The sequence below is a fragment of the Uloborus diversus genome, chromosome 4 (genome assembly GCF_026930045.1).
Source record: "Uloborus diversus isolate 005 chromosome 4, Udiv.v.3.1, whole genome shotgun sequence".
Taxonomy (NCBI): domain Eukaryota; kingdom Metazoa; phylum Arthropoda; class Arachnida; order Araneae; family Uloboridae; genus Uloborus; species Uloborus diversus.
In genome coordinates, this window is record NC_072734.1 from 188,404,381 (window position 1) to 188,422,453 (window position 18,073).

Here is an 18,073-nt window from a genome sequence, read left to right on the forward strand (position 1 = left end):
CAAAACTTTGTAGCTAAAAATAATAAAAACAAAAATGAAACTTGCTCGCGTTGCCTGGGGACGGATCACAATAAAAATAATTGTAGATTTTCCTCTAGTGAATGCCTTTTTTGCAGAAAAATTGGACACATTGCAAAGGCGTGTTTCGCGGCAAAGAAAAATCGGCAGGTTCAGCAGAAAAAAGTAGATGCAAATGTTGATCCTGAGTTACAAAATGTAGTTCCTATTTATGGATTTAGTTCAAAAAATAATGTGTTAAGTGAGGTAGAACCGAAAAGACCGCCAATACTGGTTCAAGTTAAAATTGAGAACAAAACTGTTAACATGGAACTTGACACGGGAGGAACAGTTTCTGTAATGTGCATTAAGGAATTTAGAAAAATTTCAAATAAAGAGATTCAGCCCACAAATTTAGTGTTTAAAACATATAGAGGTGATAAACTAGTACCTTTAGGTTACGTCACAGTCAAAGTGGAATACCAAAACCAAAAATCGGATTTGAATTTATACATTGTGAAGGAAAATTCGGATACAATTTTCGGCCGGGAATGGCTGTATAAAATCAATCTTGATTGGAGTGCCATTAAAACGTTAAAAACTTCTAACGAATTGAGTTTAAAAAAATTGCTGGAAGAGTATAAGGAAATTTTTGACGGCAAATTAGGTGAAATAAATAATCATGAGGTAAAGCTGAATTTAAAACCTAATAGTCAACCTATATTTTGTAGGTCAAGACCCGTACCTTTCACGTTAAAAAATAGAGTTGAATCGGAAATCGATCGGCTTGAGAAGGAGGGTATCATTGAAAAGGTTGATACTTCAGAATGGGCAACACCAGTTGTACCCATTGTTAAAACAGATGGTTCCATTAGGCTTTGCGCCGACTACTCTGTAACACTTAACCCTAATTTGGAAGTACCACAACACCCGTTGCCAAAACTGGAAGAAATATTTACATGTCTTAATGGGGGTAAACATTTCTCGAAACTGGATTTTAGCCATGCATATTTGCAGATGAGGGTGCATCCGGAGAGCCAACATTTATTAACCCTAAATACCCATAAGGGGTTATACGTTTGCAAACGGTTGATGTATGGGCTAAATTCTGCCCCTGCCATTTGGCAACGTTATGTTGAGGGATTATTTCTTGGTATTGAGGGGATCAAAATATTCATGGACGATGCTAGAGTAACTGGTTCGGATGACCAGTCACATTTAAAAGCAATGGAAACATTCTTTAAGAAATGCAAACAACACGGTTTAAAATTGAACTTAGCTAAAAGCAAGTTTTTTCAAGATGAAATTAAATTCCTTGGCCACAAAATTGATGCCCAAGGACTGCATAAAACCGATGAAAAAATTTTGGCAATTACGAACGCCCCAACTCCAAAAAACGTCCAAGACGTTAAGAGTTTTTTGGGCTTGGTTAATTTTCATGGTAAATTTTGTCCAAATTTGGCAACATTGGCTTATCCCTTAAACAACTTGACAAAAAAGGAGGTCAAATGGAATTGGTCGAAAAATTGCCAAAATGCTTTTGAAAAAATTAAACAGGTAATATGTTCAAATAGAATATTAATGCATTATGATCCCACCTTACCGTTAACTCTGGCTACGGATGCTTCTCCTGTGGGTCTTGGAGCGGTGCTCTCCCATGTTTTGTCCGATGGAACTGAAAGGCCAATAGCGTTCGCATCGAGGACACTTACTGCCACGGAGCAGAAATATGCCCAGATTGACAAGGAAGCTCTCTCAATAGTTTGGGCAGTAAAAAAGTTTTATCTTTATCTAAAAGGAAGACGGTTCACCTTGGTGACAGACCATAAGCCCTTGGTGGCAATATTCAATTCAAAAAGTGGACTTCCTATCCTCACAGCTACTCGACTGTTGCATTATGCGCTGATATTACAGGCATATCAGTTAGATATAAAGTATAGAAACACGAAAAAACACGGTAATGCCGACTGTCTTTCGCGTCTACCTCTTAAGTCCGAAGATTTGAAAATTAAGGATGATGTAGACATCTTCCAACTCACTCAAATAGAAATGTTACCAATCACCGCAAAAGAGATAGCTAAAGAAACGCGTGCGGATGAAGAATTAAGTACTCTTCTTTCTAAATTAAAATTGGGTGAAAGTCTAAAAGGTAGGGAAGCCGAATATACCTTACAAGATGACTGTATTCTAAATGGACAGAGGGTAGTTATTCCAAAGAAGTTCAGATCTAAGATTCTCGATGAATTACATCAAGGCCATTTAGGAATCGTTAAAATGAAGGCCATCGCTAGATCCTATGTCTTTTGGAAGAGAATAGATGACGATATTGAAAACGTCACAAAAAACTGTCCCGATTGTATTAAATTTAAATCAGACCCAGTAAAGGCAAAGGTTCATCATTGGGAATATCAGAGTGCTCCATGGGAGCGCATTCATGTTGATTTTGCTGGCCCTATTTTTGAATGAATGTTCTTTATAATAGTAGACGCACATTCGAAATGGCTAGAGGTCTTTCCCTTGAAGTCAGCAAACTCTTTCAAAACAATTGAATGCCTTAGAGACTATTTTTCCAGATACGGCCTGCCTGTCGCTATGGTGAGTGACAATGGTCCTCAATTCACATCTAGCGAACTTGAGGTATTTGCGAGGAACAATGGAATTAAGCACAGGACGTGCGCGCCATTTAAGCCTTCAAGTAACGGGCAAGCTGAGCGGTACGTTTATACTGTTAAACAAGTAGTACAGTAAAATTAGGCCAAAAAATGGCCAAACCCAAACATCCAAAAAAAAAAAGTGAAACCTGTTGCAAATTACTTCTTACCCTTCCAGCAAGAAGGGGTAAAAAGTCCCAGCACTTTGCGCGTCGGGTTTTGGGGGGAAGGGGGGGAGACGAAATAATCCTCTATTTAAATAAAAATAATTTCTATTACTTAAAAAAAATTCTGAAACCTCGCAGAAACCACTCTATAATAGTAAAACAATAAACTCTCACATAAAAAAAATCTAATTAACAGGGGTGTACAGGCGGGGGGGGGGGAATGGGGGGGGGTGTCCATGGAGCAGCTTTGCGTCATTGGAATTTTTAAGGCAGTTTTTTCAAGGGGTATTTCTTTCTTTATTGAGGACTTTTATTCTTGATGGGTACTCCGTCACACTTAAGGGGTGCGCCATCGCTTTGAGGGGGGGGGGGACCCTGAATTTACATTCCAAAATCACAGTGAGTGCACATTTGCAGTGAAGTTCACGAAAAAATTTCCCTGACTTAAACTTTTCCGAAGTACAAAATGCCTCACAATGATATGGTAATGTCAGAATGATAATTCTAAAAGATCTAAGCGAGCTCAGTAACCAAATTATTTGTGACTGGAGTTATTAAACTGTTTAGAGCGCTGGAAAAAAAATTCCTGTGCCGCATAAAAGAAGTCCAAATTGACCAAAGTTTCCCTACTTCTTCTTGATTAACTTACTTCAACTTTTCTACGATCTTTTGCCATCACCGTAAGGGTGGGACAAACCGGAATTGCCAATAGTGAGACGGGCAATGCTGCAATTCTGCACCCTCTAAGTCGGTGGGGGTTCTCATTTGCAAACACCAAGCTACCTCTCTTTTACGCAGCTGGTTATGTGAATTATGCTAAATATGCGGACATATACTTGCAACTCTATCTGAAACTTTTGAGTACATTATGCGATAAAAAAAAATTTGATCACATCAAACATCAGCTATCCATCGATCTAACGCAGCGACAAATTCAGATGGTCTAGAACCTGTAGTGATTCAACGATAGAACAAGTCTTGATGAGAGCAATGATCAATACATCAATAGAATGCTAAATATTTACACCTTTTTGTCTCCCAGTTTGGAAATCTCAATCCGTTTCTAAAGCCCCAGAAGTTTCTTCCCTCTCAAGTTGGTATGGGTATTGCTCGCTGATGATAAGGTGAGTTGCGATAAGACCTTTAACGTTCGGGTAGTAACATCAAATCATATTGAAGGCAAACAATTTTGTGGCATTTCTTTGTAAAGGAGGTAAGCAGTTATGTCTTTAGCTTCTGTTACGAGAGTAGTTACTATCTGTAAAGATGTGTAAGCCCAAACCATCTTTTACACCGAATGGTATGAACAGTAAAGATGGAATAACAAATTGCTAAAAACTTCTGGTACGAGTTATGCGCTGATCCTCCATCAGTATTCGATGAATCTGGTTTCAGAAGGAAAGAAATCTTGTATCGTTAAAGTACCATTATCTGAAGCAAAAGGTTCATCCAAAATCACAGAACGAACAGCTGATGTCATATATGAGGCAGTGAGAAGCAAAGGGATGTAAGTGGACATTTTCAAGTTTTGAATAAAACGCGTTTAAAGATAAGATCCTAGGTAGACTTTCGTTGATTTTTTTTCTCTAAATCATGCTGTATAGAAGCAACTACCAGGTCTACTAGGACCATTTCTTGCCCCAAGATATAGGAGAGGTTCACCAACCATTTGTACTGGTTATCTCCAAATTTTTAATTTTGCCCTTTGCTTCTCACTGCCTCATATGTAATAGAAGGAAGATACCCGCTTGAACATATTTTTGGTAATGATATGTAAGTTTCAAGGAAATATGCCAGCAATGCAGCGTGTAGATCACTTGTAAGTATGGGAAAGCTAGTGTCATTTTTGATGGGTGTAAAGAAAGCACCACAGAAATATAAATGAAGTCCTATTACAACAGCCAAACCTTCTGCTCTAGAAGACTTTCTGCGTCTCAAATCTTGTGCTTGCTCTGAGGGGTTCATTGGATATAGTGAATGTTTGAAAAGTCTGAAAGTGGACTGAAGTGCTTAATTATATGCACAAACTGTGTTAGACATAGCTGCAACAATAACGATTTTGCTGAGGATCTATATTCCAAAAAACATCTTGATAACGAAGACTTTTTGTTACAAGCTTAGGAGAAATCATTTGAAAGCAAAAAACCGTTCAGCGTTATTTTTCGGGCCATTTAATCAAATGTGCACCATCAGAGGGGGTGGGGGGGAGGATAATATTTTGGTACATAATTTCGTTTTGGGACGTGAGCTACTGTTCTTATGGGGTGGACAGTCCTGATTTATGCATTTTAGATTTGCATGAAATAATACTTCTACTTGAAATAAAAGGTGGGGGGGGGGGGTGAGGATTTATTTTATTTGGCAGAGGGGGGGTGTTGTAGCTTTGAGAGGAGGTGCACCATCGCTCTTGGAAAATGGACACACTTGATTTCTAACAATTTTCTTAGCATAAAATAATGTTTCCATATGAAATGTAAGGAGGGGGGTTCGGGGGTACTGCTTCGCTTTACGGGGTTAGGGGGGCTCTGTAGCATTTGTGGGTTTTGTCATCCCTCTTGGGGGTCAAACACCTTTAATTTTATGCTTTTAAATTTAGTATTACATAATATTCTCACTTTAAATTTATTCTAAAAATTCTGAAAAAATACCCAAAGCTGCAATTTTTAGATGCCCCCCATTCCAAAACCCGACGCACAGTGGGGTGGGACTTTTTACCTGTTCTTATTGGGAGGGTAATAAACAATTTGCACCAGGTTTAGCTTTTTTTTTTTGGATGTTTGGGTCCGACCCCTATTTTTACTGTACTAAAGCTCTAAGAGGCATGCAGAGTCATCCTGGAAACATTAATCAAAAACTTAGCACATTTCTAATGAATTATAGGAAAGTACCTAATTTGACAACCTTGCAAAGTCCAGCCATGCTTTTCCTAAAGAGAGAAATTAGAACTAGGATTGATCTAGTTTGTCCCAATCTAAAGCAAAGAGTTGAAGATCGTATCCGAAAGGATTCATACCATTTCAAGGACAGAAGTTTTGAGATAGGGGACAGAGTCGCTATTCGTGATTACCGATTGGCAAATCGCCGATGGAAAATTGGCACAGTGATAAACAAGGACGGTGTGCTGCATTACACTATCGATGTGCAAGGAACATTGATACGCCGCCATATTGACCAAATGAGAGCAGTAGGGAGTGAGGTACAGTCTTCTCCAGTGATTTATGAACCGTATGTAGCAGCTACTTCGAAGGATGTGAATCCAGAACCGCGGTCTGTGGTCAATGACTTTAGTAAAGAAACTGAAGTTTCGCCGACTACACCTGCTAGACCTAGAACGTTGGTGGTGTCCAGAAACACAATCCCAACACCACCGGTGAATCAGGACTTGGACTCACACCAACCTGAACTGAGGAGATCTACACGAATCCGCAAGACTCCCCAGAGATTAGATCTCTAAATAAGTGGGGAGGGATGTGGTGTCTGCTTTCGAGGATATCGGAGTTTCCCGATCTCTGATAGAACTGCGTTCGAGACTAGAACAGGGACTCGGGGTGAACGAGACTAGAGGAGTGCAGCAGAGCGTGGATGGATTTGTAAATAGGATTTGTGTTTTTTGCCTAGTGTACATAGTAAGAATAAATAGTGATGTATCCATAATGATATTATTTGTTGAGCCTCCTAACATGAACCCACAACCAAAGCATATACACTACAGTTTGGGAACCCCTTCCTTTCCCTCTCCTCTAATGTTACCAAAAATTGTAAAATTGCAGATTTTGACATCAATTTTGAAAATATCGCTTGGAAGGGAACTATATATACATATATAGATAGAACCCCTTCTCCCAATTCTTTACTCCTTAAGCCTATACAGTTCAACCAATTTCGAAAAATTTCCGGGACAATTTACCCAATTCCTCCTTTTTCTCAGGTCATTCTAATGTTGCCAGTATAGAAGCCTAAAGATGTCTTTTAAGACTTGTAACCATTAGTATCCTTCCTTCAAGGCATATAAAAAATGTGTCAAAGTTAGCTTCATTTTACGTTCCACAATTTTATATATTTTTTTTAGAACTTAAAAACTTGATTTAAAAAACTTAAAGGAAAGTAAGAACTAGCGACTAGCGGTAGTTTAATGCCTTTGCTCGATCTCGGAAGAATGAGATTCCGCACTGTTTCAATTAACTTTTTTCATTTACAGAGGTAGGTCAAAATCTCCTTTTGCCGACTGGGCCAAACTCAGCCAGTCCGCCCCTGCAAAAGTATAAACTATGTTTAGTAAAAATGATTTATTTATTGTATCGATCAACACACAGCACAATAATAAAATGCAAAATCGATCCGTGGACAGCGGCAAATTGTCTCTGATTTTTGTTTTAGCGTAATGTAGTATACTTTTATTCAGAGTGATCTAAAAATGAAAAAAATTTAGCGTAAACATTAGGGAAACCAAAGAAAACTGAGACAATATCACATGACAGGAGAGTTTTCACTATTTTTTGAGTCAGAATCTAAAATCCATAAAATTTCAAAATCTACAGTGGTTGCGGGTCCCAAGCATTCAAGATTTAGGTTCCTATACTGTACCCCTAGAACATGGATGGATCAAGGTCTTACTGTTGTTGTATGAAAAATATACCGTAAAATCCCGAAAGTAATCCCCCCCCCCCCCCTATTTTCAAAACAAAACTTGTTAATTTCAGAAGGGGGGGGGTTATAATCGAGATTTTTTTGAAAAATGAGCCAAAATAATTGTTTTTAGTAGAATTAATTTTAGAGTCAGAAAAGAAATAAGTAAATAAGAGTTAATATTAATGAAGAGTGAGAAATTAATTAATAAAAACCTCTCCTAATTTTCAAGTAGTAAAAAATTGCATGTGGGCGCCATCTTTTTCAAAAGAAAGGATTTTGTACCTTAGTTGGCAAAATCCCTATAATTTATCGCTTGAAAATTCATCATGTACTGAATGTAATAAGGTTACAGTAAAAGAAGCAAAATCTTAACGTTCTTGTTTCAGAATAAAAGCAAAAATCGCAATCACGGCCGCCAATTCGTTACGAAGATCGTAATTTCGAAAACTGAGCTTTGCAAAGTTCGCGAACGCAAACAGAGACAAATCTCTTATTTGATTTTGTGAAATATACATTTCTGATGATCATTAACTCGTTCAATTATTTTATTCTGCCTTTAAAAAAGGTTATTTTTAAGTTTCGCGCTACTTTTTAAGCAACGCATTTCCAAAATGGCGCCACGTTTTCAAAATGGCGTCGTGTTGAAGATTGTTCATTTTCACAAGTCAGAACAAAAACGCTCCTTCTAAAATAAATAAAAAGCAGTACAGTCAAATAAATTTCTGCTGTAATACTGTCAACAAAAAAAAAAAAAAAAAAACAGGCGCCCTTGCATCAAAAGGAGTCTAAACATTTTGGAAGGAATAAACCGTGGAGACCATTTTTTTCTTTTTTGTTCAAATCATTCTGTTTTCTTTCTTTCTTTTTTTTTATAAAAGAAAACCTGCACATGGGGGCGAAGGGGGGGGGGGAGAACTAAACCTCTGTAATTGCTTTTCAAGTAAAGCAGAAAATGTTATCCTTTTTTTTTAGAGGGAGTGGAAAATGAAGATGATCAGATTTTTTTTCAGGTGAAAAAGGGGGGGGGGGGGTATATTCAGGATTTTAAAATAATTTCACTTTTTACAAAAAGGGGGGGGGGCTATAATCGATAGGGGGGTTACTTTCGGGATTTTACGGTATGCATAACATCTTAACTGCACAAAATTATTTTCATAATGAGAAACTAAAGTACTTACAACTGTCACAAATAGCAGAAATGGAGTATAGTAATCAACTGGTGGTACAGCAGTTCTAGTATACAAAAACATCTGAAAGCACATGTCACTAGCTGACAAAATTAGCAGAAGCACTGATGTCAACTGAAAATAAGGAAGAAAATGTAAAAGAGCTGAATAAAAAAGATCAATATTTTAATTTTCTGAAACTTACCAATTTTGCAATATTTAAAGTAGACCAAGGAATCTTCTTTTCTTTGCTTTTTGATGTGTAATATATCTCCGTGGGAGTAAAAATCCAAAAAAATGCAACAGGACCCCATATCAAAGCAATTTTAAGAAAGCATGGAGTAAAAATGGGAAAGTATGTGTTCCATGTGAGGTCTATATTCTGTAAAGAAAAAAATGTATTATGCCAATCACTCAGAAAAAATTGATGGACTAATCCTAAATAAATTGAACAATATTCAATGAAATAAAAAGAAGACTCACAAATTGAAAAGACTGTTTTTTTAAACTTATCTAAGCAATACACAGACCATTGTTTTACTAGGCATATTGAATGCACCTAGTGATGTGGATGGGGTAAATACCCAATGGGTAGGTAAATATTTTTTGGGTATTTACCCAAGGCCTGGGTAAATACCCAAAACTGGATATTTTACAAAAAATGCAAAAAGTGAGTCTGAATTTTTTTTAAAAATCTAAATATGAAATAACTGGTAAAACTGATACATACATATGTATTACACAGTTTATAATATTCTTTATTGCAAGACTTGATGAAATTATGAAATAAACATATCATGAACCAAAGAATCTTTCTTTTCAATGTCATAATTGGATAAGTGTAAGCAATTCAATAATGAACTTCAGGATTTCAAAATCACAATCTAGGTTAGTCACATCCAAAATGAAAAAAAAGGAAGCATGAGGGATGCTTGGAAGAATTTACTGAGAAGTTATTAAGACTATGATGATATTTATTTATTTATTTTATTGCTGTTTAAGTGATAACGTGGCAAATATAGAAACCGTTTTCACATTAATAAGAAAAAACAACAACAAAATATTGTTTTCTGTTGCCTTGCTCATTTGCATTTGCTCCCCGGTACTTCATGATGAAAATGTATTCAAACTATTTTTAATACATGCAATTAGTGATGTCGGGTGGGAAGGTAAACATTTTTTTGGGTTTTATCCGAAGGCAGGGTAAATCCCTTCGTAATTGCGAATTTTGCCAAAAAAAAGACTTTAGGTGGTATCAAAAGGTGATGATTTTCTTTTTAAAACATAAACTGTAAAATGAAAATTTAAAAATATAAAAATTGATATATTATAATTTCTTTCATTAAAGGCATAACGAAATCTTATCAAAAAAACTGTCAGAATTTAGAATGAACTATTCTAAAACTTAACTAAGATGGCAGGATAATTAAATTTTTTATAGGGTAAAGCAAAGGGGTTTAAGTTTACACAAACAACGCTACTACATGAAGGCAATACATGGATGGTGTTGCTATGACAATGGATCCAAACAATTCAAATCAAATCGTTAATTGGTTAATTTTAAAATTTAAGTTTAAAAGTTAAATAATTGTTTTCTCCGTTTTTAATTTCTAATGCTTTTGACCTTCGATAGTTGGCAGTAGTCAGAAGACCGAAAATATGCTTACTGGGATCATTTTGTTCTATGTTAAAAGGGAGAATGTGATAGGCATTTAGAATTTAGGAGGCGTTAGTTTGTCACTCACTTTGTATTTGTACTGGTAAAACTTTAAATTTTGCTTTGAAAAGTGAAAAAACAAAAAGAAAGATGGGGACTTTGATTAGGCATATCCAACACATTTAATGTGAAAATCATATTAGATTGCTAAGTTGTTTCACACAATAATTCTTTAAATATGTGATCAAAATACAACTTTTGGGAAAAAATTTATTGTTTTGTATATGGTTGGTTATATATATACATAGTGGAATAGACAGAAAAGTATTTTAGTTGAATATAAATTTTTGAAATAAATACCCAGGTAAATACCCATTTTGGGTATTTACCCCTAAAAATAAATACCCAGGTATTTTACATCACTAAATGTACCACACATGACACTCTTTTAAAATTAAACAGGGGTCAATACAAGCTTTTAGGTTTAGGTCTGCATTTTGTGAGAAGAACCTTTTTTTTTTTTAACTTTCTTTGATTTCATGAAAAGAGCTACAATCAAACTTCGGTACAAGGTCACCCACATATAAGGCAATTTTCTTTAGCCCCTGTTCATTATACAGGAATTCTAAGTTATGAATTATCAATATACAGTAGATCCTCGTTTTACGCAGGGCTTACGCTCCACGGAAATGCCGCATAAATCAAAACCGCATAAATTGAGAGCTAATATTAGTGTTAAAATAGGAGTTAGGTTCTGTAGACTAAAAAAAAAACTTAATTCTAGAGATGACTAATTGTATAATAAGTTTAATGTATACTTATATCGATTTTGATGCATGAAGAAAACATAAATTAAATTCGTGCTCTGTCTATACAGAGGAGCTGGCTATGATAGTCTTTTGGCAGTCATTAAGAATTTTTTCTCTGTAATTCTTTCCAAAGCATTAACGCATCCATGACCACTTCCGTCATTTCCATGATAGAATCTCTCTTCACTAACATATCAGAAAGAACATTTCAATTGTCTAGGAATGGCTCAAAATTTTCAATGAGAACGTTTTTGATTGTGCGTCACTGACGTTGGTATCCTCGTTGGTTTTGACCTCCTTTGTCACTCCTAAAAGCTCTTTTTCCTAGTGAGTTCTGAACTGTGTGAGTTTAATAACTTTATTTCTAAAAAGAGCTCTGGATCCAATCGCATAAAATGTCTCCAGTGGCCCAAGCTCGATTATTAGCACTCCAAAATGCAATCTATTATGCGTAATCTGCAATCTTTAGGAGTTTGGATTTTGAAAGAGGGGGAAGTGTTATCTGTTTGCATTACCGCATCGACGTAAAACCGAAATAAAATAAATCCGTGTAAAATAAAATAAAGGTGTCAAATCTTAAACCGCGTATAATCGAAACCGCATAAAATGAACCCATGTAAATCGAGGGTCTACTGTATTGTCAGGTCTTTAATACCGTAATTGCTTATAAGGTCACTTTTGTCGGAATTCCTTTGGGTGATTTCAATGTCACACAGTTTGAATTCCAAGAATTTTCCGTGGTGCACGATCTTTTATTTGTGATAAGTTATTTTCTTTTCAACTAACGTAGTATAAAATGCAGACAACTTATCAGAAGATGGATACATACAGAAATAATGAAGTGTTGCACTCCCAGGGAGCATGAATGTCGCAAGCCAATTTTTAAATTTGAATTGGTTCAATATGATTAAAAGTTATATTAAACTGATAGTTTTTAAGGTATTAAAATGTACTGAGATTTATACTATTTACAAATTTGATTATTCAGTAAGTTACTGCCCTACAGCCAAGGTTAAGGCAGAAATATATAAAATACACTGCCAGCCGAGGACTGCCAGTTGGACTTACTAAATATACCTGCCTTGGCAGGTATATTCAGTAAGTCGTGGCATATACCTGCCTTGGCAGGTATATTCAGTAAGAAGCAAGTAAGGCAGGTTCCTTACTGAATATACCTGTCTTGCCTTCAATATTCGAGTTGAACCGAACCATTGTTTCGATCACTCGTCTGGTCAGTGCTAATTCTGTATTAGCTACCAGTTTGTTTGGCACTATTGGCTTCCTTAAGAGGTTTTCCACTCCAGTTCTGTCACTCCTATGTGGGGTTGATGAGTGCTAATAAGCACAAAACTGCAGTCCTCGGCTGGAATTGACTGAGCTGGCGGTGTATTTTATGTAAATTTGATTATTGTTTGTATCGGTTATAAGGTCCCTCTTCTTATTAGGTTTTGGGAAGTCCCCAGGTGTGACCTTGTATCGAGGTCCAATTGTATTTTTAGACGGTTTCTTCTTTTACCCTCTTCTTTTTTATGAAAACAAATCTTGTCATTTCATAAAGAAAATTTTTAACTGTCACTTTTAATCTGAAATCCCTTTGGTACCAAATATTTTGTTGGGAATAACTTGGCAGCTTGAAGTTTTTTTGTTTTTTTTAGTTTAATACTAAATGTTTAGTTTTTAGTAGAGACGTACCGAGTACTCGGTACTCGGCCAATTTGCCGAATACTCGGTACTCGGCCAATACCAAGTAGATGCAAAATATTGAATACTGTCCAAGGCAGATACTAAAATTTATAGAAAAAAGAGCAAGCATTATATTCTGCAAACATTTACAATTAAAATTTGTAAGTCAAATTTTAAATTTTGAGAATAATAAAGTTTGTAATGCTTCAATGGAATAAATCTTTATTTTAATGTCCCCAAAGTTGATAAAAATTATTTATGTAAAATTATGCAAAAAAAAGGTATAGAAAATATGGAATTTTTATGTTAAAAATGGATTTTTGTTACAAACAAAATTAATTATGAAAAATTATGAAAATACCTTTGCTTAAAAAATAAAAGGAAATAAAACAACGTTAAAAGCACAGTGCAGACATGTGTTTTGGCATTGCAAGGAATTCTTTTTCAATGCACAACATGGGAGCTCGTGGATTTAAAGGCATCCGACAAAAATCAGATTTTTTTGTCGAATGTCTTAACATTCTTTAGCTCACATGTTATGCACTGAAAAAGACGTTCCTTGTAACGGGGGGGGGGGGGGGGGGCAGAAACACATGTCTGCAGTGTTCCTGCACATTTGTTGTATTAAAATTATTTATGTTTTGCGGACAAATTATAATTGATTGGTATAAATTTGTTTTAATTCCAAGTTGATTAATCATACCTTTTATTTATTTATTTTTAATTTTAAAAATAATTTTTTTGTAAAATTTTGATGCAAACAAAATTGTTTATATAATGTGTAAATTGAATTTCAGCAGGAATTTAGTTTTAAAAACTATTATACGGACAAGGAGGTCTATACTACTATTCCAATAAGTTCAAAATTCATCACATATGTGTCAGTGGTTCTTCATAAAACATAATTGGTACTTGGTAACTCGGCAGAGTAGTGAAGGGGCCGAGTACTCGGTACTCAGTGAAAGTGCTACTCGGTACGTCTCTAGTTTTTAGGCAAGTTGATTGAACTATATTGGCTGATATGAAGTTATAATGATATGAAAGAGCTGTTTGCACAAATGAAATTTTGTGAAAAAAGACACATTTTGAGATCATAGTAAGCAGTTTTTTCAAACAACATTTTGAAGATTTAACAGGAATGTGAGCATAGCTACCTTAATTTCTACAAGAGGAATGTGAGCATAGCTACCTTAATTTCTACAAGAACTTACTGTAAATGGAAGGACTCAACAAGGCTTAAAATACCTGCATGAAGTAGTGTAAAATCATTAAATACCTCTAATTAATGACTTAACACAACTTAATGAGCAGCATATATGACAAAATAAATGAATGCACATCAATGTACAGTGGAGTCCCGGAAATCCGAGGTAATTAGGGCTCACTCCCTCTCGGATTATTGAAAACTCGCAGAAAGTTCGTCCTTGTTTCTGGTTGGTTGAAACTTGAGCTCTCTTCATTCTGTTTGGGGATTAGCTGATGGACATCCCTCACTGTTTCTAGTTGGCAAGAAGTATCTCTCGGGGGTAATCCGTCTAGGTGTAATATGCCAGAGGTTGTTGATCTTAATTCAATAAACACTGAAGATGGCCGCCGCTGATGTGGCCGAAACGTCTGGAGTAACAACACTCAGACCACGGCACAACAGCCCACAATATTACAAAATTATTGTTAACACAGGCCGTGAGAGCCATCATTCTTACTTCTGTTTTGACTCCAATCAGTTATTTCAAAAGACCTGTTTAGACATTCTTTGTGGAACATTAAATGTAAATTTTACATATCAAGTTATTTTCAACAAGGAATCTCTTAATCCATATTTTACAGTTGGTGGATATTACTGGATATTACGTGGCACTTGAGGAGTGTTGTTGACACCTACCTCTCAATGCATTTTTTATTATTTGCTGTATGTAGTTAAATACATTTAACAGTAGCAAAAGTTTTTTTTTTTTTTTTGTTTATAGATTTTAATAAAAATCTTTTTTTTTTTTAAAGAAATAATAAATGTTTCTGAACACATTAAGTTAGCATCTCGAATTAAGCAGGTAGGATAACCTCGAAATTTCGAGACTCGGATTTTCGAGTTTCTACTGTAATTTCAATTTTAAAAGACAGCTTTACAAGTAATTCATTAAAATATTCAAAAAACAAAAGCTTCTCTACAGGTGTATTTAAGATGATTACCAGGGGCGGCTCGTCACTATGGGCCGGGTGGGTTTGGCCCCCCCAGAAAAATTGTGCACCGAAAAATAAATTATTCATAAATAACGTTTTGTATTTCAGTTAAAAAAACAACAGAGAACAAAGAATTGGGGGCGTGAAACAGATTTTAAATCTCTAAAACATTTTTCATATGACTAATAAAATATTAGAAGTTTTCCATCTGTTAGCGTTCGCGCTTGCAAGCTTTGAGAATGATTCTTGGGGCTTCGACTGGTTTGCCCCAGCCACACCTCCGCTCCTAACCAATCACGACGACTCTACCAGACAAACCAAAACCGCAAGACGCACCAGCCCAATTAATCCTTCATGGGCAAGAATTCTCTAGCCCATGGAAGGGCTGCAGAAGGTGGGGGAAAGATTTTAAGCTCGTCACTTGTACGAAAAAAACAACTCAGAGTGCAGAAGAAAGGGAGCCCACGTGAATGAAAAAAAGGTTTCTTTTCCTCCGTCCCTCTTTTGTCTTGAATTCGGAAAAGGATTTATAATTTTATGGATTTATCGCATCACATGCAGATTTTTATTAATTTATTTTTCTGCTTGGAACTAATATGAGCGGAATTTCTGAATGGACGGTTTATTTTCGAGTAGCACAGATCAGTCGGTTTTAAGTGTGGTGCTAATAAAAGCTCTGAATTTGTCCGAAACTTTTATAAAACAGCTTTTATTTGGAGAGATATATTCAATTTTCTTCTTTGTTCTGATAATTGGCTAAAGTTAATAAGTACTAATCGTAAAATAGGCTTTATTAACTTATTTTCTATGTTAAAGTATTCTATCGCGGAACAAACTTTAATTATTTCTGTTAGACCCGATACATCGCTTTCAGTCCTTAAAAGACATAGCAACTACATTACCTCAAAAATGACAAAACTATTGAGTTTTGTTTATTTGAAAACTTCAGATTGTTTCAAAAATTATGGGAGTTTCAACGCACTAGCTTAATTATTTAAAAAAATATTGACTGTAGGTAACTCACGCTAGGTGTGCGTTTTCTCGATGAACTTCTTTTTGAGCAATCACGAACTGCTTATTGTTTTCACTTGACCGTTGGATTACATCTGTCGTTTGATTTTATTTTTCTATTCTTATAAGGTAGGTGTCCATGTGCTTCGGAATCAAATTACTTATAATCGACCCTTCTCGAAATCACACAATCCTTTTTACATGAAAGCAGTAAACAGCACACAACATCCAGCCCCCGACATTCATTTGAATTTTGATGTCTTGAACTCAAATTACGGTTGCGATAAAAGCCATTAGTAGAAACAAGAAACCCAACGAGCATCAGGGTCCTATCGCCATTCGCGATTGCGAAAAGCATAATTTGAATTCAAAATCCCAAAATTCAACCTTTTTTTGTGCATTTCCATGTTATTGAAATAGTTAAGGATTTTTTTTTTATATATTGAAGATACAGCTTCAAAGTAATACGTTTTGCTGTCAGTACAATATACTATTTAACAAAATTGTGCATTGGATAAGCACTTTATAAATTACTAAAATGTTGAGAGTTTTTTATATCCTTGTAAACAAAATTTACTATGGAAGTTTTATGATTTTTTACATAATTAACGACAGAATATTTTTAATGGGATAAGCAAACGAATGCACAGCTTTTAAGAAATGATTATTATGATCATTTAGCAAAAACGATTTCTGAAAGTATGTGCAAAAACAAAAAAAGCCTTATAACTTTTATAAAATTGAAATATTCTTAAGTGTTTTGAATTTTTTAATGACATTAAAAAAATTTATTGATTAATCAGTAAGCGCATGCAAAGATTTCAAAGAATTACACATTTTATTTAAATGTAAAAAAAAAAAAAAATGAATTGAACTATGAATGGTGCTGTGGCCCGTAGGTATTGTGATGTGGTTTCACACAATAAAAACTCAAGGTTTTTGTAATCAAGAAGAATAAATTGCCAATTAAGGAAACTGTTTCTGGATAAAATATTGTTGCTGATTTCGTAATTTGATTTAAGGAAGCATGGGCTAAATCGAAATTAATGCTACTGCGTGATCAACTTGATTGTTTTTGGTATAAAGAGTGTAATAGTAATTTGATTAATGCTGTGTGTTGTTTATTACTAGTTGCATGGGTTTGGTTGTCTTTAAATTTAGGTTGTTTACCTTGAAATTAAAAAAAAATAATAATCAAGTGAATTATTTACTAAAACACCAATTTCAACTTTGACGCTTGAAGAGAAGCTCGAAATAAAAAAACAGCAAAAGGACCATATTTTGTTGCTCAGCATTACTAACTATAGCTCTCTTCATTTTATATGTATAAATATTATTGTGAAAGCTTTACAGAGCAAGCCCACCCGCCAAATTAAGGCACGAGCCGTCACTGATGATTACATTATAAGTTATAGAACGATTGACAATTGCAAAAAAAGGAACAAACTGTAAATTAATAAAAGTAATAACAAACCCAATATTCCGTTGAGCAAATTCCATCTATTGCCATAATTTAGTCTTAAAACTTCAATAACTTTTATTTTTTCCCAATTTCGTTACCCTCCCACAAAAATCATAAGAGTTCCCAAACTTGATGGCTGCCGCTAATCAAGCAAACGATACATAAAAATAAAAACTGTAAAGCCGGTTTGAGATAGCCTCTGGTTACGCAACGACTTTCATTAGTGTTTATATAAAGATTACATTCCATTGTCTCAACACAGTGGCACAGGTGAGAAAAAGAAAAAGCAATGCGCTCCAAGTTTTTTTTTCTGTCAATACACAAATGAACGCCGAAAGCACGAGGCAACAGAAGAATGACGCAATCATTCAATTATAAACAAAATTGTTGAAGTTGCCAGAATCAACGCTAAAATTTTATCAGTTAAAAAATCTTTGAGGACGGACCATTGAGGAGGGACGGATTTGCTTTTCAGCTGATCATAACAAAAGAAAATTGTAAACTCTTTTTAGCTCTTTATCGCTATCTTAACTCAAATTTTTCTAAAAAAACTTACTTTTTTTTTGAACTGTCACTTCAGAAGAGATCTTTATGATAATTTAAAAATGGAAACGGGGATATCTCGATAGTTGGGATATTACGTAACTGCCAAAGTTTGGCAAC

At 35.1% G+C, this 18,073-nt stretch overlaps 1 protein-coding gene across 1 annotated transcript in view; it reads right to left on the reverse strand.

Annotated features, from left to right (window-relative positions):
* LOC129221055 (ATP-binding cassette sub-family C member 3-like) overlaps nucleotides 1-17,456 on the reverse strand; it is a 140,974-nt gene extending 123,518 nt beyond the window's left edge. Inside the window, 3 exon segments of the mRNA XM_054855492.1 lie at nucleotides 8,623-8,745; nucleotides 8,816-8,992; nucleotides 17,423-17,456. Coding sequence (XP_054711467.1) covers nucleotides 8,623-8,706 — 84 coding nt within the window. The 5' untranslated portion in view covers nucleotides 8,707-8,745; nucleotides 8,816-8,992; nucleotides 17,423-17,456.
* Nucleotides 17,457-18,073: the final 617 nt, after the last annotated feature.